At 35.6% G+C, this 15,301-nt stretch overlaps 1 protein-coding gene across 3 annotated transcripts; it reads right to left on the bottom strand.

Annotated features, from left to right (window-relative positions):
* Positions 1 to 6,075: 6,075 nt before the first annotated feature.
* On the bottom strand, positions 6,076 to 15,209 carry LOC141721763 (disease resistance protein Roq1-like). Of its 3 annotated transcripts, XM_074524842.1 has the most exons (9): positions 14,658 to 15,209; positions 14,160 to 14,564; positions 13,636 to 13,905; positions 12,275 to 13,534; positions 10,200 to 12,196; positions 8,902 to 10,012; positions 8,406 to 8,684; positions 6,298 to 8,222; positions 6,076 to 6,112 (listed from the first exon to the last, which is right to left on the bottom strand). In XM_074524842.1, the coding sequence occupies exons 5-9, from the start codon at positions 10,706 to 10,708 to the stop codon at positions 6,091 to 6,093; spliced, it is 3,846 nt and encodes a 1,281-aa protein (XP_074380943.1). In that variant the 5' UTR covers positions 10,709 to 12,196; positions 12,275 to 13,534; positions 13,636 to 13,905; positions 14,160 to 14,564; positions 14,658 to 15,209; the 3' UTR covers positions 6,076 to 6,090. The 3 variants fall into 3 exon arrangements, with proteins under 3 accessions (XP_074380943.1, XP_074380941.1, XP_074380942.1); XM_074524841.1 differs by lacking the exons at positions 6,076 to 6,112; positions 14,160 to 14,564; positions 14,658 to 15,209 and having other exon boundaries at positions 6,201 to 8,222; XM_074524840.1 differs by lacking the exons at positions 6,076 to 6,112; positions 12,275 to 13,534; positions 13,636 to 13,905; positions 14,160 to 14,564; positions 14,658 to 15,209 and having other exon boundaries at positions 6,200 to 8,222; positions 10,200 to 10,751.
* Positions 15,210 to 15,301: the final 92 nt, after the last annotated feature.

Below are 15,301 nucleotides of genomic sequence, written 5' to 3'. Positions count from 1 at the left end.
TCAATTAGAACTTATCTTGTAACTGTGTGTCTATATAAACACAACATAGGGTTTACACTACAGGTGTTATCTTTATCGAGAATATTATTCTTTGTAACCCTAGCAGCTCTCGTGATATTTATTCATCACTGAGAGATAACAGTTCCATTATAACAGAGTTTATTGAATAAATCTGTGTTTTGTTACTTGTGTTCTTAATTCGATTTGATTGTAGTATACACTGTGTTCAACCCCCTTCTACAGTGTGTGTGACCTAACAAGTGGTATCAGAGCTGATCTTGTAACAAACAAATAGTTTAAGATCTAAAAAATAATCATGTCTGAAGAAACACAAACTCCATCCATGCCCACCAAGACACAAGACCCCGAGAAGAAGCTTTCCAGGAAAGATGGAAGTCCTAAAAAGAAAGGGCTCAGAAAGACTGAAGTCAAAGGAGGGAAGTCTAACAAAGGCCATATCTCTCCTGATTGCAAGAAAAGCCATGCAGATACTTCAGATTCTGAAAAAGAGGTAAACTATGCCTTAATGGCAAATTCTGATAGCAGTTCTGACACTACTGAATTGAAGGTACCTCAAACAACTCATGCTTTTAATACTGATGATATTACTGAGTTGAGAAGATATCTTAAAACCATGTTCATTAGTTATAGAGATCAAACTTTAACATGTGAAAGATTAACTTCTGAAAATCTTGTCCTTAAGGAAAGGAATGACTACTTAGAGAAGGAATTAGTTATTCTTAATCAAACTCAGAAAGAGAGATATGATGCTTTCTATGTTAGAGATGAAGTACTTAAAATGAATAAATCTCTAAAAACTGAGTTAGAGAAAAAAAAAATTATCAGGACTTGGACTAATTCTGGTAGGATAACTCAGAACATTCTAAGTAGTGGAAACTGGAAAGAGGGCTTAGGTTATGGAGATGATAAGAATAATAAGGAAACTGTAGAAATTGAGCCTATAGTTGTTAAACAAATGCCTAAGGTAAATCCGGTTAAGTTTGTAGCTGCAAAGTCTGATATTGAGAAATCAGAACTTAAAGAGAAATTAACTTCTGACAAACCAAAATAGGATAAGGCAACTGAAGTGAACATAGGCTTAATGATTAAGAAGCAGCTTAAGCATAAGCTGAAAGAGGTTAAGAATGTAAACAAGGTAAAGCCACCTAAGAAAAATAGGAATGGAAAAGAAGGTGCGAATAAAAGTAATAATTATAAGCCTGTTCCTAATGCTCCTAGAAAGAAATGTCATAACTGTGGAAATTCTAACCATCTGGCTTCTTTTTGCAGGAAGAATAAGAATATAAATTCCTTACCTTCAAAATCAGGATTTAAGAGTCAGTCTGTTAGATTTAAGCCACAAAATCCTTGTTTTCATTGTGGTAGTTTATGGCATTCCATTTATACTTGTAAGGAATATCATAATTTGTACTATGATTATTATCCAATCAAACCTTCTTTAAAGAAAGTTAGCATTATTCCTTCTAGTGTAAGTTCTGATGCAAAGTCTGATACTGTAAATTCTGATAAGAAAAATGTTAATATAAACTCTGATGTTAAATCCGCTGCAAATGTTAACAAACTTAATAAGGCCAAAGGATCCAAGCAAGTCTGGGTCCTTCAAACTAATCATTAGTGGTCTTTGTGATTGCAGGGCAACAGGAAAAACATCCTAGTTCTGGACAGTGGATGTTCAGGACATATGACTGGAAATAAAGCCCTGCTATCAGACTTAGTGGAGAAAGCTGGCCCAGGTGTTTCTTATGTTGATGGTAACATTGGAAAAACTCTGGGATATGGCAATATCAATCTTGGGAATGTCATCATTGAAAAAGTAGCTCTGGTCTCAGGACTTAAACACAATCTGCTGAGTGTTAGTCAAATCTGTGACAGAGGTTATCATGTGGATCTCTTTGAAGAACACTGTGAAGGTGTAAGTAAATCTACATGCAAAGTTGTTCTGAAGGGATACAAACATGGTAACATTTATGAAGCCAAGCTTTCAACAAGTTCTGATGGTTCTGCAATCTATCTGTTAAGTAGAACATCAATTGAAGAAAGCTGGGATTGGTACAAGAAACTCTCTCATTTAAATTTTAACAATATAAATGAACTAGTCAAGAAAGATCTTGTGAGAGGACTACCAAAATCAGTGTTTTCTCCTGATGGCCTTTGTGATTCATGTCAAAAGGCAAAACAAAGAAAATCTTCATTCAAGAGCAAGACTAAATCTTCAATTCTTGAGCCTTATCACCTACTACATGTTGATCTATTTGGTCCAGTGAATGTCATGTCTATTGCAAAGAAGAAATATGCTATGGACATAGTGGATGAGTTCACCAGATACACATGGGTGTATTTCTTGCACACAAAAAGTGAAACTACATCTATCTTCATTGATCATGTCAAATAACTGGATAAATTGGTCAAAGACTCAGTGAAGATCATAAAAAGTGATAATGAAACTGAGTTCAAGAATTTGATAATGGAAGAGTTCTGCAAAGACCAAGGAATAAAGCAGGAATTATCTGCTCCTGGAACTCCTCAGCAAAATGGAGTTGTTGAAAGAAAGAATAGAACTCTTATTGAAGCTGCACGAACTATGCTTGATGAAGCAAAGTTATCAACCTACTTCTGGGTTGAAGCTGTGCAGACTGCTTGTTTTACTCAGAATGCAACACATATCAACAAGCATGGAAAAACACCATATAAGATGGTGAAGAAAAAGAATCCAAATCTGAAGTACTTTCATGTATTTGGATGTAAGTGTTTTGTTCTTAAGACTCATCATGAACAGCTAACCAAATTTGATTTAAAAGCTGATGAAGGAATTTTTGTTGGATATCCACTTTCCACAAAAGTCTTCAGAGTCTACACTTTAAGAACAAGGGTTGTCATGGAATCTATCAATGCCTCTTTTGATGACAAGAAGATTACTGGACTTGAAGATTTCAATGATCATGATCAGCTGAGATTTGAGAATGAAGCTTTAAATTCTGATACTGTAAATTCTGACAGTCTAAATCCTGATACTGCAAACTCTGATGGGTTAAATTCTGATATTATTGAAACTGTGGTGACTATGAAAAAGGAAAATGCACTTGTGCAGGGGGAGCATATTGAAGATCAAACCACATCTCAAGAAGCATCAGAACCTAGGACAGACTCTTCAAGTTCTGATTCATCAAGTTCTGATAGGCCAAGTTCTGATAATTCTGGAAACTCAAATTCTGAAGGATCCAACTCAGAGAGCATAATTTCAGGGGGAGCATTCAATAATGTTGATGAAGACAACATGGATCATGGGGGAGCATCCAGTTCTAGAAATCACCTTCCATCTGCAAGGAAGTGGACTAAAGCACATACACCTAACTTGATTATTGGAGATCCTTATGCAGGTGTCAGAACTAGAACAGCAACATCAAATGAATGTCTCTATCATTCTTTTCTATCTCAGACTGAACCAAAGAAAGTGGAAGAAGCTCTTCAAGATGTTGATTGGGTACAAGCAATGCAGGAAGAGTTAAATGAATTTGAAAGAAATAAAGTCTGGACCCTAGTGCCAAGACCAAAGAACAGATCAGTTATTGGTACAAAATGGGTGTTCAGAAACAAAACTGACAGTGATGGCATAATTACAAGGAATAAAGCAAGGCTGGTTGCAAAAGGATATTCTCAACAGGAGGGAATTGATTATGATGAAACATTTGCACCAGTTGCTAGATTGGAAGCCATAAGGATATTTTTGGCTTATCCTGCTCACAAACAGTTTACAGTCTTTCAAATGGATGTAAAAAGTGCTTTTCTTAATGGAGAATTGGAAGAAGAAGTATATGTTGAACAACCTCCAGGTTTTTTAGATTCAAAATTTTCTAATCATGTCTACAGACTTGATAAAGCACTTTATGGCCTTAAGCAAACTCCAAGAGCATGGTATGAGACTTTAGCTCAGTTTTTTCTGAAAAGTGGATTTAACAGAGGGACTATTGACATAACATTATTTTACCTCAACCATGGAAAAGACTTACTTTTGGTACAGATATATGTTGATGATATCATTTTTGGTTCTACAAATGACAGACTTTGTAAGAAGTTTGCCAAACTGATGCAGTCAAGATATCAAATGAGTATGATGGGAGAACTTAGCTATTTTCTGGGCCTTCAAGTCAAGCAGAATGAAGAAGGAACTTTTATTTTCCAATCCAAGTACACTAGAAATTTGTTGAAGAAATTTGGAATCCACTCCCATGGCCACTGCAAAAAAATTGGATAAGGATACTGGTATATCAGTAGATATTACTGATTACAGAGGTATGATTGGCTCATTACTCTATCTAACTGCAAGTAGACCTGATATCATGTATGCTACCTGTCTTTGTGCAAGATTTCAAGCAGATCCAAGAGAACCTCACTTAACAGTTGTGAAAAGAATTTTCAAGTACCATAAGGGTACAGCTGATCTAGGATTGTAGTATCCTAGCGAATCAGACTTTAAGCTAATAGGTTACTCAGATGGAGATTTTGCAGGGTGCAAAATTGACAGGAAAAGCACAAGTGGAAGCTGCCAATTTCTTGGAGGCAGATTGGTTTCTTGGTTTAGCAAGAAACAGAAGTCAATTTCCATATCAACTGCAGAAGCTGAATACATTGCTGCAGGAAGCTGTTGTGCACAGATTCTTTGGATGAAGAATCAGTTACTGGATTATGGGTTAGAATTTTCTAAAATCCCTATTTACTGTGATAATCAAAGTGCTATTTCTATGATAGGTAATCCAGTTCAGCACTCAATGACAAAGCACATCAGCATAAGGTACCACTTCATAAGGGAACATGTGATGGAGGGTACAGTGAAATTGCATTTTGTTTCAACAGATCAACAACTAGTAGATATCTTCACAAAACCACTGTGTGAAGCTACTTTTACAAGAATGGTAAATGAACTTGGAATGATTTTAGGTTCTTTCTCTAAATCTGCTTAGTTTATGTTCTGATACATCAGACTTTATGATCAGTATTTACAGATATTACTATCTTTGTGTATTCTGTGCTTAAATTGAAATTTTTCTAAGTGCTGATTGTTGTCTGATGTGAATTTCTAAACTCTGATAGTGTTTCTGTGACTATTCAATCCAATGAGGATAACTGTGCTAGATGCTAACCTACTAATCTCTAATATACTAAAGATCCCATGTTTGAAGTAATTATTTATGTGGAAATCTTTCAACACAAGCAAATTCTGATCTTGAGCTTGGTTAGGTTTACTTTGTATATCTTATTACTAAGTCAAAAACTAGAATAATGCTTCTTATCTGTTAAGTTCTGATGTCGGTAAATCTTATGGATGTACTAAGTGCTGATAAGCCTCACTTATCAAAAGAAACAGTAAAGAAAAGAGATAAATGTCAGGTACTCCTTTGAGATCTAGAGTAAAAATGTGGAAGGGAAGACCCAAGTGTATTGCTGGTATTAAGTAATATGCATTAGAAAAGAAAAAAAATTTCTTGGTGACTTTTCACACTCTATGATTACTGGAGAAATACTTTGACAACATCATAAATTCCGATAAACAGTTGTGACTCACTTACACTGAGAAACCACTGTAAAAAATAATTTCAAAAGATGCATAACATGAGCACAAAACAGTTGAGGGGGACTCATGCATAAACTCATTCTATAGTTGACTTTAGACTAATGCTGAATGAACACATGCCAAGATCCAAACTTAGAAACTAGCACAATTTTTTTAAGTTTCATAATGTAGTAGAGAAAAAACTTAGAGAAAAATATCATTAAGTACATACTTACAAAAGTTATTAAGTAGATAGTACATTTTAATGGTAAAATTGTAAATATTCGGGCAAATTCTGCAGTTACAAAAAAAAGCCCCTCATAACATTAGAAACTCTTTGCATCTCACCTAGAAAAATGAAAAGAGAATTCATTTTGTCCAAGACGCATTTAGCACTCTGTACCCTATCAAATTCATTACACATCCAGCCCCTAGAAGCATTATAGCTGAAGCATTCTGCAACCTTTGGTACCTCAACATTATAGAAAGGGAAGAACCTTGTGAACTAGACAAAGTATCTTTTACAAGAGTGCAGATGATCTCCTATTTATAATGTACAAGATGCAAAGTGAATATATAGTAAAACTTGGAGATACAAAATACAGCAAATCTACTTTGTAAAGTTGAAATTAGAAAAGAAAATATATACAAAGAGCAGAAGAATAGAATTCATATAAAATGTATTTCATACATACTAAAATAAATTTAAGATTAGAATGAAGTGATACCAAAGAACACATAAAAGCCAACAAAGATATAGGCAACGTGTCAATTTATTGGCTCTCGGGTAAAAAGTGTTTTTCAGGTCCTCCAAAACCGAGGGAAAATCTGTGGTGGAGCTTGTTTTTTGTATCACATGGGCAGCAAACATCTCTACCTTCCCTCCTTCATAAGCAACAACTTCATCTCCACCAAGACTATACAGTTGCCTTCGAAGTAAAATCTTAATTCTATCTCCACTTCTCATTGAGATGAAATCTCCTCTTATGCATTTTACCACATAATATACTTCCTCCCCTTTAATGCCTGCAAATACAGGAATCAGACAGGACCTGGTTGTACCATTTGTTATATTAGTAACATCAGCTTTCATGCTATAATTATGCCTATTAGATTTGCTTGTGAAGAGAACCGAAAGAGCAAGGCCTAAGAACTTATCTGCTGACAGTGTCGGGATATCAAAAGAGACTGTACGCCCACTGCTTTTATAGCTGAACCATTCTGCAATCTTCGGTACCTCAAGTTTATAGAAAGGGAGGAAGAAGTGTTTACCTACATCTATTACCAGTAACAGACTGATAAGTAAATTATGTTTACTGACTGGCAAACTCTTTATCAAACCAAATGATTTCAGCTTGCCAAATTGCAAATCACTTAATTCCTTCAACATTGACATATCTGATAGATGTTTTAGGCTTGTGCACTCATAAATTCTAAGTGATTGAAGATGAGGAGGAAGTGGTGGAAGTGATTGAAGGCTGGTGTACCGGTTTATCCCCAACTTCCTTAACTTTTTCAAGCCGGATAAATCGGGTAGATGTACCAGTGTTGCATGCTTATGCAGGTTTAAGTGTCTCATACTAAGAGGAAGTTCCGGAAACGATGACCCAAAATATTTACAGTTATACAATGAGAGGTGTTGTAGGTTGTAAAGCTTGGAGAGACTAAATGGTTTGGTTAAACCTGAACTCTCACCCACATCTCTAAGAACTAATTGTTTCAAAGAAGAGAAACTTAGAATCACAGGCAGCCATAATATCACATCACAATATAGAGATAAAGCAACCAACTTTGTATCTTTTACTTTCTCGGGCAGATTAATTCTATCGATATTCTCTTGGAAAATATTTAAGTGAGTAAGTGATGTAAGATTCCATACACTGTCCGGCAGACATTTAAGCTGATTGCAATTAGCCAAATTCAATACCCTTAACCTACTCAGTAGTCTAATTGAATCTGGTATCTCTTCAATTCCTGTAGAAGATGCATTCAACTCTTCCAAACACTGCATCTTCTCCAATTCATTAGGCAATCGCTTCAGCTTTGAACACATTCCCAGATCAAGTACTCGAAGCGACTCGAGCTTCCATAAGCTATTTGGAAGATTTCGAAGGTTTTTGCAGCCTTTCAAATCCAGACTCTCCAAATTGATAAGGCCTACAGATGAATCTGGAAGTTGTTCAATTGCACTAAAAACTGCACAAAATATCCTTAAGCCTACCATATTCCCAAATTGCTCAGGTAGCTTTTTAAGCTTCTTGCATCCATCCAATTTCAAATAAACCAATTCCTTGAGTTGAGTAATTGAGTCTGGCAGGTCCGTGATTGCAGTGTGACTTGCATCAAGCTCCTTTAACCATTTCATACCACCCAATTGCTTTGGCAATTGTTTTAGATTGCGACAATAACCCAAATACAAACAGCGCAGTTCACTTGACAGACCAAGTGTTTCAGCAGAAACTTTCATCTTAATGCACTCTGTCAAATCCAAAACATCCAAACCAGTCAACTCTCTAATCGATGGGTGTACTTTTAGCAAACTTTCACAACCACAAAAGAATAACTTCTCAATAGATTTAGAATTTCCGAAGTTGGGAGTTGTTTTCAAGTTCACTGAGTAGTTGACATTTATCATCTTCAGATTCATGAAAGGCTGTTTAAAAGAACACAAGAGACAAAAGTTATTACTAATTGTGCTAGTTATTATTAACACATACTTATAAACTATGGAATGTTATAGTTTTAAATAAAATAAATAACCAAGTGTTATTAGAATAAAGTACATGAACAACAAAATGCATGTATATATTTATTTATAGGAGTATCTGATTCATACCCTTGCATCATTCCACAGTATCTTTAACTTGTTAAATGGCATTTCAATAGAGACTAACTTTTTTGGTCGAAAACTGGAAGGTAACTCTGTCCAAGTACAATAATGCCAACGGATGCACCTTAACTCATGAAACGAATTTTCGAAATGTCCTTCCATACCGTGAACGTCACGCATCTCAAGTAATCTCAAATTGGAAAGCCTCTCGAATATCTGGGAATTGATATGTTTTTCCATTGACCAAGTTAGATCTAAGATGAGACCTTCAATTTTATCTAATTCCTGTAAACACATAAAATAGGTAAAAAGAATAGTTCATTTTTCACGGGACAAAAATATTCATCTAATTATAGTTTAATATGTAAATATTTTCCAAAACAAAAATCAGAGTCAATCCTATGACTCGACGATAGTCACAAATTTTATAGACTCAAAGCTATTAAACTTCTTCAAATATCAATTCCTTTTAATAAGGATAACGTATATACGTTTTTATTACCTTCTTATTCTTTTTTTGCAAATATTCCCAGGCATTTTCTCGCAACAATAAGCGTGTGCTCTTGGAAATTCCCCTTCCCATGTCTTGTATAAGATCATGCATGTGAAACATATTGTTTTTATCAATCGTGAGTAGACACCTTTCCGAGAGAATTTTAATTCCACTTTCTGGATGGTAACCGCAGGATTTGAATATGTCAACAGCCTCAAATTTGTACCTCCCGACAAAGAAGAATGCAATATCGAGAAATAATGATTTCAAAGTTACATCATCCAACTCATTGTAGCTCACTTGGAGAATTTTCAGTATCTTGTTCTCCGGATTTTTTCTAACTTTCTGAAGTATGTCTTTCCAGAATACCTCATCTTGAGGTAGAGTTCTACCTCGCAACAAAGCACCCAACAATTTCAGAGCTAAAGGAAGACCTCCAGCATAAGTTATATAGCCGTCTGAGAGCACTCTTAAACTTGCAGGCGGTGTTACTTTTCCGAACGCATGATAATTAAAGAGGGCCAAAGAATCAAGTTTTCCCAATTTCTTCATCATGTACACATCTACATCTATTAAAGAATCAATTTCTAATTGATTAAGCAGGTGTACATCTCTTGTCGTAATAACAATTCTACTTCCAGCTGAAAACAAATTGCAGTGCTCTACTAGAAATTCTAAATAGCTTGACTGGTCCAAATCATCCAGAACTACGAGTACTTTCTTGGAACAGAGAATTTGTTTAAGTTGTCTAAGTCCACTATCAACATCATGAACCTTATAATCCTTCCTATTAAGAAGCGCAGTCAATAGTTGCTGAAGTAAAGGAAGTAGAGGACTACCTTCTAGTGAACATTGTTTGACATTTTCAATAAAGCAGCAACTATCAAAATTGGTGTAATATTTGTTGTAGAAAGCTTTGGCAGTAGTAGTTTTTCCGATTCCACCCATCCCACAAATCCCAATTGCACGAACATCATTTGATAATTCCATCCTCAATTTCTCATATATTTTTTCAACAGCAGAATCTATTCCAAATAGAACTTCTCCGAGGTACAATGCCTTTGTAGTTACTTGTCGTGCCACGTTCTCTACAATACTTTGAATAATGTCTGATTCACTCCTGTTTTAAATAAGAACACAGAATTATAGCCTAAAGTTTACATAACAGTCATTTCTTTTGGAATAAACATAGGTTGTTTGGTTAATTACTTAAACAATATTATTCCATTTTACAAGGAGTAGCTAAATAGCAATGTCATGATAAATTATTATTCTAATATGTGGAAGAATAAGATAAAGAGACATACTCATTTGCATGCTTTTTAAGATGGTATCCTGATAGCTCCGCAATTTGAGCAAGAGCTGATTTCCATTCGTCTATCATGTCAGGAGAGTAACGCTTCTTCTGACAATGATAATTAAGAGCTTCACCGAAACTCCCCTTCTGGTGACGCACATCTGATGGATCAACATAGCAAAAAACAGGAATAACCTGATTTTCTGTTTTCTTGCAATCTAGGATATCTACAAGCTCTTTAAGACACCATGGCGAAAGAGCATAGTTCTCAGAGATAACTACGACAAACATCTTTGAATCTCTAATTGCATCGAGTAGCCCCGATGAAATTTCTTGGCCCTTGTCAAGAGCAGGATCATCTCGGAAGGTTACGATTCCGGCTTGATCCAAAGCAGAGTAAAGATGTGAAATAAAGTTTCCGCGAGTGTCCTTTCCGTAAAAGCTCAAGAAGACATCCCAGGTGATCGGTCGAGAGGAAGGAGGAGGAGCAGTTGGTTCAAAATTACTAGTGGAAGCCATGGAAGAAAAATAGCTTGAAAATCGAAAACTAGGTTGATTGATTCTGAATAATATTAAGAGGGCTTCAGTTTTAAAGTAAGGTTTGTTAAATTTAGTATTAACGAATGCAGCGAAGTTAGGACTAAATGGTGTTTTTTAATCTACATAATTGACAATTTGGTTAAAATACAGATATTGAAAATTGATCATACATTTTTCTAATCTTTATAATACAACTTTTATGATAATCTTTTTGGATGCTAGCATTTCTCATGAGGTGCCGGATTTGACCAAAATTAGTTGTTTGCGATTAATAAACTATTATGGGTTTTGAATTTTGTTTGACGATGGCTTTGATTTTTATACTGTATAGACATGAAACTGTTAGGTAATATGTTCCCAACCTGTTTGATGATGAGACCCAAAGAAAAACAGCTAATTCTAGGCAAAGACAAGGAAAAGAGAGATAGCAAACCTGGTAATCTAATGTGTGATGTCTGTATTCTGGCGTTGATATATAGTCTTCATAACAGGAGGTTATGCTTGCAAGAACTTCATACTTCATAATCATCTTCTGATCTTCTGGTCAGATATTCGAAGTGTGAGGATATGGTAATGTTGTTTTTGAACAACATTCAAGTGGAGTACCTTAAGACTTGTTTGCAGTTGACTCTTTGGTATTTTGAAATATAAACTGAAGAACTTCCAAGTGATGAACTTTAGAACTACAAGAGGAAATGATACTAGATGAGGAGACAGTGTAAGAAGAATGCATGACAACTATTGCTGTCTAGTGACACTCATTTTTGGTACCAAAATCTTTAATTAAGCCTTTAAAACAAGAATTTGTTAGCATTTGTTTCTGAATAGATCAGAAACAAATATATTAAAAGAGCACAAAGAATAATTTGTATAAGAGGAATTTATTACATAACTAAATTTATAATAGAATTAAGTGATATATAATTCACATGATCCACAAAACTCCACTTAAAAGCCCAGAAATATCAGCTTCTTAGAAAGTTTTATCAAGTTGTTGAGAGCAGAGGGGAAATCAGGGGCGGAGAGTGTTCTTCGTATCACATGGGCGCCCAACAGCTCTGCCTTCACTCCTATATCAGGAACTTCTGTGAATCCATCAAGACTATATGTCTGCCTTTGTAGTAAAATCTGAATTCTATCTCCACTTCTAATTGAGAGTTCATCTCCTCTTATGCATTTTGCCACATAACATACTTCAGCCACTCGCATGCTGTAATATACAGGAATCAGACAGGACGTTATTGTACCATTTGTTTTATTAGTAACAACAGCTTTTATGTTAAAATCAGTTGCACCGGTTTTGCTCCTAACAAGAACCGAGAGAGCAAGACCTAAGAAGTTATCTGCCGGCATTGTAGGGATATCAATACAGACTGAACGCCCAGTGCTTTTATAGCTGATCCATTCTGCAATCTTAGGCAGCTCAACTTTATTGGAACGGAGGAACTGTTTTCTTAAACCTAATACCTGCAACATAAATAATTGAACTTATATTTATAAAAGTGTGATTCTGTATAAAAGGAGGGAGTTCAGACAGAAACCAACCTGAAGGAAACTCGAAACAGCTGGTTTCGGAATGTTAAATATACCAAAACTCAAATCACTCAATTCCTTCAGCATTGACACGTCTGATAGATTTCGTAGGCTTATGCAATCATAAATTTGAAGTGATTGAAGATGAGGAGGAAGTGATGAAAGTGATTTAAGGCCGATGAAACTCTGTATCACCAACGTCTTCAACCTTTTCAAGCTTGATAAATCGGGTAGATGTACTCGTCTTTCATGCCCACTTAGGTGTAAGACTGATATATTAAGAGGAAGATCCGGAAGCGATGACCCGAAATTTGTACAGTTAAACAATTCTAGAAACTCTAGGTTGTGAAGCATAGAGAGACTGAATGGTTCGGTTGAAGATAAACTCTCATCCCCAGCAGTAAGAACTAAACTTTTCAAACAAGAGAAACTTGAAATCACAGGCAGCCATACTCTTACATCACACTTCAGGCACAAAGTTACCAACTTTGTATTGTTCACTGTAGCAGGCAGATTAATTCTACCCATGTCCGTTTGTAAAATACCTAATTCAGTAAGTGATAGAAGATTCCATATACTATCTGGCAGATTTTTAAGCTTGTTGCAGCCAGACAAATACAATTTTCTTAACCTACTCAGTTGTCCTATTGAATCTGATACTTCTTCGATGGCTGTTCCGGATGCAGACGGCTCTTCTAAAAATTGCATCTTCTCCAATTTATCCAGATATAGTACTTGAAGCAACTTGAGCTTCCATAAGCTATTTGGAAGATACCTAAGATTTTTGCAGAAACTCAAATCCAGTATCTCCAAATTAATGAGATCTCCAAACGAATCTGGAAGTTGTTCGATTGCAGTATAACTTGCAAGAAATGTCCTTAAGCCTTCCATATTCCCAATCGGCTCTGGTAGCTTTTTAAGCTTCTTGCAACCGTCCAATTTCAACCAAACCAATTCCTTGAGTTGAGTAATTGAATCTGGCAGTTCCTCAATTGCGGTGTAACTTGCATCAAGCTCCTTCAACATACAAACCAAATCTCAATTCACTTGACTGACCCAGTGTTTCAGCCGAAACTTTCCCGTTAATGCATTCCCTCAAATCCAAAACATACAAACCAGTCGACTCTCTAATTGACGGGTGGACTTTTAGCAAGCTCTCACAGCCACGAAATAATAACATCTCAATAGATTTTTAATTTCCAAAGTTGGGAGTTGTTTTCAACTTCACAGAGTAACGTAACTGACATTTATCATCTTCAGACTCGTGGAAGGCTGTTTAGAAAAATAATACAAAAGACCAAATTTTTTATATTGAATGTACAAAATAAATCCTATTCTAATTCATAAAGTAGTGAATGAATCCTAATTCATACCATTGCATCATCCCATAACATCTTGAAATTGTTATGTGGCATAATCATGGAGACCATCTTTCGTGGTCGAAAACTCGAAGGCAACCGTGTCCACATACAATAATTCCAATAGATGCACCGTAATTCTTGAAATTAATTTTTAAAATGTCCTTTAATGCCGTCAACATTACGTATTTCAAGTAATCTCAGTTTGGGTAGCTTCTCAAATATTTGGGAATTGATTTATTTTTCCGTTGATTGAGTTAGATCTAAGACGAGACCTTCAATATCCTGCAAACACAAAAAATAAGTAGGATAAGTCTAGCTTGTCTTTACACAGGACAAAAATGGTCATCTAATTACAATACAGTATTTTGAAAAAAAAAAAAATTAATTCATAACTTTTTAATTTGATAATAGTTTATTTTTTTTGAAGATAATAGTTTATTAATTTTATAGACTTAAAGTTACTAACCTCCTTCCGATATCAATTCCATTGAATTAGGATAACTCATATTTTACAAATCTATATGAGTTTAAGTTACCTTCCAATTCTGCAGACCGCAAATACTCCCTTGCATTTTCTTGCAAGAATAAGTGTTTGATCTTTGAAACTTCTCTTCCCATATCTTGTATAAGATCATGCATCCCAAGTACACCGGATCTATCAATCGTAAGTGGACATCTTTCCAATAGTTTCGGTATACCAACTTCCGGAGAGTAATCACAAGAAGAATGCAATATCGTGAAATATTGATTTTGCGTTCTCATCCAACTCCTTGTAGTTCAGTTCAAAAATTTCCATTATCTTGTTCTCTGGAATTTTTTTAACTTCCTCAACGTGTACAGCAAAATCTATCCCAAACAGTTCTTCTCCAACGTGTACGACCTTTGTAGATACTTTTCGTGCGATGATCTCTACAATGCTCTGAATAGTTTCTGATTCATTTCTGTTTGTAATACAAAATACAGATTTATAGTCATATAGTAATGTCAAGATACATTATTATTTCAATGTGGAAAAATAAGATAAAGGGACATACTCTTTAGCTTCTTTTTTAAGATGGTATCCTGATATTACCGCGATTTGAGCAAGAGAGGATTTCCACTCGTCTATCATCTCAGGAGAGTAACGCTTCTTCTGATAATGATAATCAAGTGCGTCTCCAAAACTCCCGTTTGGTGACCGACATCTGATGGATCAACGTAGTAAAAAACGGGAATAACCTGATTCTCAGTTTTCTTGCAACTAAGGATTTCGACGAGCTCTTTAAGGCACCACGGGGAACGAGCATAGTTCTCGGAAATAATGAGGACAAACATCTTTAAATCTCTGATTGCATCGAGTAGCCCGGATGAAATTTCTTGGCCCTTTTTAAGAGCAGGATCGTCTCGGAAGGTTACAATTCCAGCTTGATCCAAAGCATAGTAAAGCTCAAGAACACATCCCAGGCCTTGGGCGGAGATGATGGTGAAGAAGAAGGGGCAGTAGTTTCATGACTACTAGTAGAAGCCATCTAAGGAAAATAGCTAGAAATCGAGAAATAGCAAAGATGTTTTAAAGAAGAGGCGGTTATCTGATTTCAAGAAGAAATGGTTGTGAGTAAAAGCAGGACTGTAGTTATAAATTTGTGCAACATTGAAGTCAGTCAACGTTTCTTTGTTTGGCCCAGTAACCCTGGACGAA

This window comes from Apium graveolens, chromosome 4, assembly GCF_009905375.1.
Source record: "Apium graveolens cultivar Ventura chromosome 4, ASM990537v1, whole genome shotgun sequence".
Taxonomy (NCBI): Eukaryota; Viridiplantae; Streptophyta; class Magnoliopsida; order Apiales; family Apiaceae; genus Apium; species Apium graveolens.
The sequence above is the reverse complement of the archived record's forward strand: the minus strand, read 5'-3'. Positions and strand labels throughout refer to the sequence as shown.

Bases quoted from the DNA above. Each gene is read 5' to 3' on its own strand.
- LOC141721763 (XM_074524841.1), bottom strand. From the start codon at position 10,708: ATGGCTTCCACTAGTAATTTTGAACCAACTGCTCCTCCTCCTTCCTCT. The intron at 10,013-10,199 runs GTATGTCTCTTT...TATTTAAAACAG, and splicing joins CTTAAAAAGCATGCAAATGA to GAGTGAATCAGACATTATTC. The intron at 8,685-8,901 runs GTAATAAAAACG...ATGTGTTTACAG, and splicing joins TGCAAAAAAAGAATAAGAAG to GAATTAGATAAAATTGAAGG.